The 10,894-nt window shown below is 43.6% G+C and overlaps 1 protein-coding gene across 1 annotated transcript; it reads right to left on the reverse strand.

The window, feature by feature from the left end:
- Positions 1-258: 258 nt before the first annotated feature.
- On the reverse strand, positions 259-10,027 carry GGCT (gamma-glutamylcyclotransferase). Its single transcript, XM_026843337.1, has 4 exons — positions 9,893-10,027; positions 6,889-7,034; positions 3,655-3,790; positions 259-1,739 (listed from the first exon to the last, which is right to left on the reverse strand). Exons 1-4 carry the CDS (start codon positions 10,022-10,024, stop codon positions 1,590-1,592), a joined length of 564 nt encoding a protein of 187 aa, XP_026699138.1. The 5' UTR covers positions 10,025-10,027; the 3' UTR covers positions 259-1,589.
- Positions 10,028-10,894: the final 867 nt, after the last annotated feature.

Raw genomic sequence — 10,894 nt, forward strand, 5'->3', positions numbered from 1 at the left:
CCCAAGGACTGGTTTCTTCTTGCAAGAGTAAAATAACCATTTAAAAGTTCAAAAGCCCAAAGGAACATGGTAAGGGTAAAGCAGAGCAGTAGTGCTGATGTGGAGGAGCATGTTCATGCATAGCTTTGCCCTCCATACTGAAATCATACCCATCAAAAAAACCGTAACAAGCTAATGGAAGTGCCAGTTACCTTTCCACCTTGCGCTTACATAAGCAAAACATTCTTGAAACATGGATTGAACAGATGGGAGACATTCGGTAATCACAATTTTATTTACTTAGTTTCAGAGTAGACAGTTTTAATACAGAAAGTACCACATTTTACTGTAGTCACTGTGCCCTACTCTGGAAATGGGCATGTGACATCCGGACAGCACCTATACATCCCTGGCAGAAGTCTGCAGAACAAATTTATGCACAGAAGACATGGTAAGTCTGTTACTTTATCATTTGTTTATCTATGCAGTCACACAGTGACACCAATTATATCTTGCATCCCTCTGTACATCAAGAAAAAAAAACTGTACAGAAAATGACTCAAAGTTCAGTTGTTTGACACCTTCCAGGTTGTCCATTTTATCTTGTCCCCTCCAGACTAACTACAGGGGTTGCCAAATACCATGAAGATAAGTATTCCAAGCCTCCCAAGAGCTTCCAGTTTTGCAGAAGATTGTCAAAGCAGGAAAGGGGGGGTGTGCAAGTCTGTTGTTCTGGGGTTTGACAAACAAAACCATGGAACAAATGCACTAGGACTCACAGCCTTCCTGATTTCGCTGGACATGGCCAAGATAAGCAACAAGCCAGTCAAAAAGGTCATTAAAAAACCCCTTGGAACTGTCTAACTAAAATGAATACTTTAAAATCTGTTGGTTATACCTGAAGTTGGTTACTAGACATAGAAAGGAAGAGGCCATTATGCTTTGAACGAGATCCTTTGCTGAATGTTGTCTTCAGGCCTAGGTTGTCTTTTGGACAAACACTTAAAAACATGGAGATAGTTAAAAAAATATTACATTTCTTTGTTAACTATATAAACAAACAGGAACTCTATAGCTTCAGATAGGTTGGGCTTTAAACCATTAAGAGAAGCAGCAGAGGAAAAAGTTGAGTCTTAGTTTAGAGTTTTGACTCTACTTTGCATCTAACAAATCTCTGAAATTCTTGATAACTGTGTATACAGCCTTTAAGAAAAAGGGGCCTGATCCTGCAGCCCTTATTCCTCAGAAGGCAACAGATGCCAGTACTCATCAAGATGGCCTTTTTATTTTAAAAAGGTCAGTAAACAGGACGTGAAGCACAAGTTTGCATGCAGCACTGCATGACAATTACAGAAAGATAATTAATTTCTAAATCTGCAAAAACTTCAGCATGTACTCAAGCTATACATCCAAAGCGAAGAAGTTACCAATGTCAGTGTGTCTTCAGAATGCACATTATGTCTAATGGCTTACTGTAGGTACACAGCAAACTCAAATTTTCTTGATAAATAAAGAAACTGCTGATCAGCACAGTAAGGAGAAGTACCTAAATCAAGGTGAAGGAGAGGTATCTAAATCAAGGTGAACGGCCAAGCAAGTGCAGAGGTGTTCTATGCAGAATTTATTTTCTTTGCTTTAACAGCAGCTTCAATCTCTTCCATGATTGGCACCGGCCCTGCATAGTTATTAGTTTCAATAGCTTCTAATTTCTTTTGATAGTCAGCTGGCAAGCCATTCTGTTCTGCACCCATGCAGATAACCTAGAATCAAAAGGGAGAAAGAAAAAAAAGCCTTCATTAATAGGAAGGACAGACCCCTCCCAACATTTACTTGTACAGGAAGAACCACTTAAGGTAACAGAATTAATCCCAAATAATGCTATTTGTACCTAAAGATAGCCAAAGGCTTCAGGAAGACCACTGAAGACCTTAACATCGCCAACAAAATTACTCTGAAAAGACTTGTAACTACTAAGGCATACCTCTAAGATTCTGAAATGTAGCCAACTTCCATGAGACCGTACAATTAAGCTGTTATTCAGTTATTCTCTTCTTTATTCCAGTGAGGATGAGAACTACTTTTTATGACTTTAGCCAGCTTTACTATCACAACTGAGTAAGAAGCAGTGTATATAATCGAAATTATTTTTCAAAACGAAGCTGTTCAAATCAAAACCACAACGTGGACAGGTTATAGGAGTAAGAGATGCTTAGTTAAAAAGCATGGATTCCTTAGAGTTTGTTACTGCAGCTTTCCTACATACAAAATAAGTATTGGTACAAGAGAAAAAGAAGTGACAGTGAGAGGAAGAGAGGAGGCTGTAGGAGCCAAGGCTTTAAAGGGCCACAGCAAGCTCCCATACACAAATGGATAGATATGCAGATTTTAAAAGATGACACTATTGTAAATATTCTTTCATGCATTCAACAGCCAGGATGAGGTATCTAGAAGGAATGAACTTTGCCACAAAAAGTGCACAACAGCAGGTGGATGTAGATCACTGTGTGACAATGTGGTCACTTATACTAAATTTTTAGCCCTCCTGCCTGGTTAACTGAAATAAAAGCTGGGGGCAGGGGGGAAAGAAGAGAACTAACAACTGACCCTGACAACAGCAGGAAGGAATGTTTAGCTAAAGTTGCCAGTATTGGAGGTTTGCTCTTACAGCATACTAGTGAGAGCTTGCACACAGCAGCAGACTGTGTATTAACTCCCTGAAAAGCCCTAAAGATCTGTCTTAACAGGAAGCGGGTTGGCAGGGAGGAGATTTGTCAAGCAGCAGAGCCTGCCTTCTAAGCGAGCTTTCTCTTCAGAAATCCTGCAGCAGCTGCCCTTAGCTATGCTCCTGGAAGCTGATTCATAGGAGCAAGTTCCTCAGTTAAAAGAAGGCGGCACACCTTGGAATTTAACAAGCTCGAGACCTGTTTCTTTGCTTTCGGTAGAAAAAGGCAACACGCTACAGTGATGCCTATCTGCAACTGCCAATAGCTGCACAATTCCAGACATGCAGTCATGCCACCCAAGGCTAGGCCCACATCAGATCTCACAAGCTAAGCAGGTCAGGCCTGCTGCATAACTGGATCATGTGTCTCTATAGAGTCAATGCGTTGCAGAACAGTGTTGAAACACTTCTGCCTCACCAGCCATCAAGTGGGAACCCTGCAGTGCTGTGCAATGTTGCTGGAAGTCCTGTGATATACTGATGATGCATCTGGTAAAAGGAGGCAGGTGGACTCCTGTATTAAATGATAGTAAGATACTTCATAAGACAACAGGGATAATCCATGTCCTTGAGACTACAAGCAAAGTGCTGTATTCTCCCCACAGAAGCTTCCCTTTGTCCTTCTAGTGGAGTACATTAATTTTTTGGAGGATTGCTGCATATACGTAAACAACATCCTTCAGAAACCCTGGTGACAGTCAGAACTAATTCACAAGTTAGAGGCTTCATATAAGGCATAACTAAGCCAAAAAATAAAACTGATTTACTAGGCCTTTAAGAGCCAGCAATCTTCTGCAAGCATCTCTATTACATTGCACACAGATTGAGTTATACCTTTACATTAGAGTTACCCATGCCTTCCACTTGCTGTAAATAAAGTACTTATTAAATAGAAGTACTACACTATATATTTCTGTTCATTCTCTCTGAAGTTACAGTGATGCAACACCTACCTTTTTATACTGAGGAGAAGGGGAACCACAGACACAGTCTTTCATCTGGTAGCTTCGACAGGTCAGTACCTCTCCTGCCTGAGTGTGGACATTAACTTCTATTGGGACATAAATGCCATCTTCAACTCCTTCTTGCCTGTAAAGGGCATATATTCTTTTTATGCCAAAAACCTGATGCATCTTTCAAACAAACTGTGCAATTAAACATATGCATTTACTGTAAGAGAATTCAAGTCAGGACACTGGTCTGTGCTGTTAACAAAAACAAATAAAGCAAAAGATATTCTAGTACTTTTTGTGCAACTCCAAGAACAAGTTTCTAAAGAAGCAGCGGCATTCACTTTTATCATTTCAGCTGTAAGAGTTATCTACAAGAGAAACACAACCAAGATTAACAGAATTAATGAGCTAGGCACATATCATTCATTACCTTTTGCTCAGATAACAAAATAATTACAAAGTTTTATCTTGCCCATTGTGTTACATTTGAATAAGGGGAAACTCGCCCGACTCTTGCAATACACATTCCCATGAATAATCCAAGACACCCTTTAATTTGCACAAGATGTATACAGCAACAATGAGCTAGATCAGGGCAAAACCCATTTTGTTATTTTTTTATTAGCAAAATCATGCTATCTTCAGAAAACAAAACAAAACTCAGAAGCAAAGCTACTTGTTATCTTTAATCATGAGCATTTAACCAACAATAGAAGTCTGAGGAATTAGTAAGAAGTAAACAAGAAACTTAAGCAATACAAGATAGACTTTCTAGCACAATTAACTTCAGATGTTTTTTAGATATGAGAGATAACATGGTTTTTAATGCTGCTTGTCAAAACACTCTCCTGACAACTTACCTTTTTTTTAAAGACTTACTATAATTTCAAGTTACTTAACATAGTTAATCATATAACAAGGCCTGTGTTAAGTACAAGCAGAGACTAGAAGTTAACTGCAGATTCAAGGCCTAACAGACTGCAAAATAAATCACATGGGCACATGACAGCAAGAAGAATGTTACAGTTAAGTAACATCCACAGCTAGGATATATATGGAAAAGTCAAGATTTAGTCTAACTTATAGATTTGTTGAGTACAGAGGACAAAAAAAAAATCTGACCATGGGACAGCACCAAAATGCGTTTGAAGCCAGAAGGTTCACACATCTAAGCATGAGATTCCCCTCCCATATTTTTGTTTTCTATATATATTACATTGTTTTACTAGGATTTCACCTAATAACATGCACTGTCAATGACACATTCTCTCCTCTGCTTCTGGATAACAAAGCACAGGCTTCTCTATCTAGACGGGCCCCAGGGCGGGGGGTGGGGGGGGAAGCAAAGGGAGGGAAGGAAATGGTGAAATTACTTTTTTTTTTTTGGTAGATAGAAATTCCAGGAAATAGGTTGGTTGAGAACTTCTATCTGCTTGTGCACAGCCAAAAAATCCCAAGATCTTCAGGATGTGCACGAACACATGCAAGCTCTTTTGAGCTGGTTAGGTTGGTTGTTTCTTAAAAGAACTTTATAATTATGAAAGCCAAGAACACATCCTGTTTCCTTCCATTTCTCATTCACCTTCATGGCATCAGTGGGGCAGCTGAGAAAAAGCAATCTTTAATGCTAGTGTCCATCCTGCCGTTTTTGGTGATGGTATAACATTCAAGTCTCTAGCATCTTAGGGAGCATTAAAGTTTATCACCTGTGAAACAAATGTCAAGGATCTGCAATCTATAGTATGTAAACAACATTTATAGAAGTTAAAATACAAAATGCTGTCCCCATAGAGTGAACACAGTGTTATTATCAAAGCAGATGCTGCCAGACAGCATCTTCATACTTCTGAAGTTTACGCTTTAGGAAAGCATAGTAAATCAGGAGATTTCAGTAAGGGTCAGCAGAAAGGGGACCAGGAAGGTAAGTGCTAGTGTAAGCAACAGAGAGGGAACCGAGAAGGTAATAAAGCAGGAACATGTGAAACTCTCCCCAGCAGAAGCCTACCAGCTGGATGCCCTCTTGTTTGGAACTAGGCATCCCAACCAGGACTATGAGAATGCTGAGAGCGCCCATTCCTATAATGTGCTAACAGAACTTGGGCAACAGTTTCTGTTGTGTTTCAGGTTCACTGTAGGCAATAAAAAGCAAGTTGGAACTTCAAGTTTCATGGCCAAGGTTATAAGGACATGTCTACATAGCACAGTGCAGCCATAACCAAAATTGCAACAGTACCAGAAGTAGAAGAACTGTATTAATGTAATGCTTTCAATGGGTTTAATATGCCTTGCTTCCTTAGCCTCACTAGCCTGGATTTCTGCTGGAATTAACCAACAGCAATGAACTGCTCCAAAGAAATGATCCTTGGGTAACCAGAAGCATCATACTGTGCAAGTGCATCCTGAAAGCTGTGATAAACACATGACGCCAGCCAAAGTTTTGGAGACTAAGTTCTAAGTCCTGCCTTAGACCCCATAAGAAGTTACACTACTCCTTGATTTGTTTACCCAGGTGGTCCTCCAGACTTCAGCCAGGGAACTACTTGCTCAGGTTACCTTAAACTTGTCTTAATTATCAGGCACAGGCAGAAGACTCTCCACTATGCCCTGTAATGGTGCAGGCAGCCTCCACCATTCAAAGGGAAAAACAAAACCACCTCAGCTCCCTGCTTTGATCTACCTCAAATTCAGAAAAGTTTGAATCCTTAGACATGCAAAATAACCTCCTCAAAAGGTTCCTTTGCCTATATTAAAGATCTCTTTCTCTTCTGCAAAGTCTTGTCCTCATCCCTTCTTTTTCCACTACAATTGGAGTCTTCAGATGCAGAGACAGAAATTGATGTTAGTTGCAAAGAAAACTCTCCCTAATGCAATGGGAAAAGGGTTACAGGACAGAGTTCAGAACAGTTTAAGAGACAGGACATTATGAGGACAGGGATTTAAAAAAAAAAAAATAAAAAAAATAAAAGGAGCCTGACCAATATATCAATTCCAAATCAAGGTCCACACCTTATTAAAAATACCCTTAAGTAGCTTTAGCTTGAAAATAAAGCCATTTTAATTACAAATGTGTTAGAAGTAATACAAGTACTGTGAGGTGAAATTCACATATTAAAATCCAAAGCAGCTTCTCAATTCCAACACCAAAGTTTCCACAGAGTTCTTTACCAAAAATGAACTACTACTTTTCAATTGCTCTCTAAAATAGTAGAAGACAACAAAAGTTAAGTCACCTACTTATCCAGTGAACTTAAATTGCTAGTGTTCATTTTCCACACTATTCCCCATACTTCGTCTCCAGGGCTCTGAACAATGGTAGCTGCACCTCCATGCCAGACAGAACTTGTCCTGCCTTGGTGATGGCCGAACTTGAGCTTAAAATCCTGCAAATGAAACCAATGCAGAGAATCAATTTCCACTTAAGATAAGGGCTGTTGGCTATTCTTGACATGAAAGGGGCAGCTAAAGGAGGGTCTACAAGTAGTCAGCTGGAGTCACAGGAGGAGGAATGGATAGGAGGGATCTGATCCAGCTGCCATCTGACAGGAGGGTGAAGTCAGCCTTTTCCATCCCCCTTGAGAAACAGCAGTCTCGGGACAAAGGGAAGAAAACTCTGGCAGAGAACAGTATTGATAAAAGTCTTGGTCTGTGGAGACCTGGACCAATATCCAACCTAGTAGTCTAGCCTAGACATTACCTATCAGTTTCTAGCAGTGAGAAGAAAGTGGAGGTAGCCCTTTTTCAAGGCACATACTGAATTCTGCAGGGAACACAGAGGTGCTGAAGAAATGTCAGCTTGACTTTTGTCCAAGTTGACAGTGACAGGATTGCTTCCCATTAGACAGCCTGAAGAGCCCTCGGCTGAGATGTGCCATGAAAGAGGGAACTGGCTACTGCTGCCTTCTTGTTCCTCCAAAGACATGCCTACCTGGTGCCCATTCCTTTGCAGCTTTTGGTGCTGTTTTAAAACTTAAAGGCTACCATGCACATTCCAGGAAAATAAGGGTAAAGAAGCCTACAAGATGGTGAGCCTTGGGTCTTGTCCTCATGCACTAACAGAACTGCCCAATTATAAAATACCATTCTATGTATTTGCCAGTGTTTTGTGCCTTCCCAGCACTCAACTGGAACATTCTTGGGTATTTTTAACACAACGCACATGCCTCCTTGAGTGAGCTTATTCAGGTTTTTGCAAGTTGAAACATTATTTTAGAAATCAACTAACTCTTTTTCTTACAAGTAATAATCAAATATTACTACAGAGTCAAAAAAAGAACAGCAGGTTCTAGCATTTTTCCAGTGTAATTTCCCATCTGACTCCATACACTCCATTTCCTCTCCTACTTGTTAGCCAATCTGTGGATGCTTCCCTAGCAGTAGAGAAGGGAAAGAAAAAACAAACAACTTTAAGGAAGGCTACCTGCTTAACTATAACAACAAAATCTGTCAAAGGCAAAAAAGATTAAAAAAGCAGAAAAAAAAAAAAACCTCAAAGCTATACAACCCCACAGCTTTGCTTATTTCTTATGATCACCCTCTTTAAGCTATCACTGATTTAAAACATGTGTATACATATTAATATTCACTTTCTGAGACACATTACCTTCTTGTAACATGTCCTAACAGATATGGGGAAAAGGCTGCAAAAGTTGAGCAGTTGGAAGCTTAAACAAAGAAGAGCACCAATCGGAACACTGGTTGTTTTTTGGGTTTTTTAAGTGATAATCATCAGCCTGGCAAGCAGGAAACCCTCTGTTAAACTATGCAGGCAACTGCAATAGACACTGCAGGGAAGGGGGAACAAACACATTAGATATTTTCTCCGGTCAAGAGCTCGGTCTTTGGCCCCTCTTCTAAGTACCAGTGTAATACCCTTTCTGTGCCTGTTACACATGCCATTTCTTACAGCTTTTGGCTGAAGATTAACAAAGCTGCAAAAAAATAAAAACAGAGGGCAGTAAATTTAATATTCTAGTTTAGCATCCAAAGTACTCCGTTTACAGGCTATTTTCCTTTTTTTTAAGCCAACGGGGTACTACCATAGAGTAATTAACAGAAATCAGCTCCAACCTTTGCACGCTTTCTCACTCCCAAGCATTGGTGATTTTCCAGCTTAAAGGGAGTGAAGCCAGCTGGTGCTAGGAGGGAGCACAGCAGTCAGTCAGTCAGAGGTTGTCCTGAGAAGCTGGCACCTCACTGCCAGCTCTTGAACAGCCAACCTGCAGCGTGGCAGAGATGCTTACTGTGTAACCCAAAAATCTACCCAAAACCTAGGAGAGCTGAAGCATAAGGCTTTCTTTTATTCAAAGAGAAGTGCACAATACTGCTGCTTTCCTCCTCACCTCCAAGGTCTGATCCTGCAAGGTGTAAGGCTCTCAGCACATTCAGCTCCTCAGCAGTACCTATAAGCACCTCACACTTTACAGGAAAAGGCCTCAGTTGCCAGGTTGATAGCCCCAAGAGACACCAAGTATCTGATTATAGGGAGTTTATCCATGACACCTTTTTGGAACTTTTTCCATACGCTCCAATGTAGATAATTTCCTGCCAGTTACCCCAAGCGAACCTTCAATTCATCCTTAAGTGGTATCAATCAATGCTCTGCTCTACAAAGGATCCTTCCAGTTGTACAGATCTGTGCAACAGCTTAATGACTACAAGCTCATACTTCCAGGCCTACATTAAAGCCAAGTTGACATACTGACATTTAACGACCCCAGGCAGGGGAGAACCACCAAGGCGTAGGAAGGCATCAGCTGCGGTTGTGCAGTAACAGGGTGAAAGACTGACACACAGCACAGGGAGGGCTTCTCACTAGTACCCAGTGTGGCAGAGGGGAAAGGGGAATTTTTTATCCCTTTAAAACTGCCCGAGGCTTGTCTCACAAACCGAGCTGAGCACCTGCTTCTTGCTTGCCCAGGTTCATAGCCCTTGTTACGGTACATGCGTGAGGCCTTGGCTGGCAGCCTTACAGACGTGGCTAAGCCCAGCAAGGTAAACCCCCAGAGGCGGGACTGACGCCAGCATTTCGGCTGAGGGCAGCCTGAAGCGCCACGCTATGACGTGAGGGGCGATGGGACCCCCCCGCCTCAACGGTCCTGCGCCCGGCACTGGTAGAAGAGACCGAGCGGCAGCAGCACCGGATCCCAGAGAGCAGAGCCAGACCCAGGCACGGCTCCACCGGGGCAAGCGGACTTAAGCGGACTTACACAGACCCACCCGCCGCACCCCCCCAACACACCTGCAGGCGCGCCACGGCGCAGAGCACCGCCGAGGGGCTGCTCAGCAGCAGCCGCTCCCGCAGCAGGTTGCTGCCGTACGCGTAGTACAAGAAGCAGCAGCAACAGCCAGCACCACCACTGCCCGACTCCATCACCCCACGCCAGCTCCTCCCGCCCAGCACCCAACCGGGGTGGCCACAGCTCTGTGGGCCAGCGGGATGCTCGGCCGGTGGCCGGTTGTTTTGAGCTGCGTCGGAGGGTGTTTTCCTGGTGGTCAGCGGAGGCGAGGCTGGAGCTGCGGTGGTCCTGGCGCGGCAGAACCCACCTCAGCACCCCCACGGTCCCATCCTGCCCCTCTGTGGCATCAAACCACGTCAGGGCCGACTGGGGGTGTGCTGAGGTCCCGGCATCCCGCTCATCCCCCCGGGATGAGGCCATAGGGTCCGGGAGCGGGACAGGGATCTCAGCTGGGAAGAGAAGGAGCCGTGGAAGGTGGCTCGGGGAGGGGAGATTCCTGCTTCCTGGATGTTGTTTGGAGAATAAACTCTGGTAATAACAGCAGGATCCAGACACATCCCGGATCCCCCAGCCAAGGCGTTTCCTTGCCAAGGAAGCTCCCACCCGGCCAGGGATGGATGCAGCGGGGATGCAGCGGGGATGCGGGATGCAGCGTCTGGCCCGTGGGATGCTTTTGGTGCTTTGGGATCAGCTCCGGGCTCATCCCGGCCCGGCTGGCGCGGAGCCACCAGCCGCTGCCGCGGCGGGGTTATGCCGGAGCGTGTGATGTGGTTGCTGGCGGCTTCGTTATCCCTGGAGGTCCCTTCTAACGCGGCTCTGGCTAATTAGATCTGCCCGCTGGCCCCATTAGTGCGAGAGCCAATGAAAACGCCGGCTCCTCCGCCCCAAGTTCAAAGGCAGTCGATGGCGTTGCCGTCAGACCCCCCCCCAGCTCCGATGCCCAGGGGCATCAAATCCTCCTAAATCTTCGCAGCGGCCCCCACTCAGTTATTGGCCCCCACGTA

Source organism: Athene cunicularia (genome assembly GCF_003259725.1).
Source record: "Athene cunicularia isolate RWA chromosome 2 unlocalized genomic scaffold, athCun1 chr2_part1, whole genome shotgun sequence".
In the NCBI taxonomy this organism is placed as follows: domain Eukaryota; kingdom Metazoa; phylum Chordata; class Aves; order Strigiformes; family Strigidae; genus Athene; species Athene cunicularia.

Coding starts and splice junctions, on each gene's coding strand:
- GGCT (XM_026843337.1), bottom strand. CDS start 10,024: ATGGAGTCGGGCAGTGGTGGTGCTGGCTGTTGCTGCTGCTTCTTGTAC. Junction 3,791..6,888: donor AATTTAAGTTCACTGGATAA/GTAGGTGACTTA, acceptor TGCCCTTTACAG/GCAAGAAGGAGTTGAAGATG. Junction 1,740..3,654: donor CTTCTCCTCAGTATAAAAAG/GTAGGTGTTGCA, acceptor TTTTGATTCTAG/GTTATCTGCATGGGTGCAGA.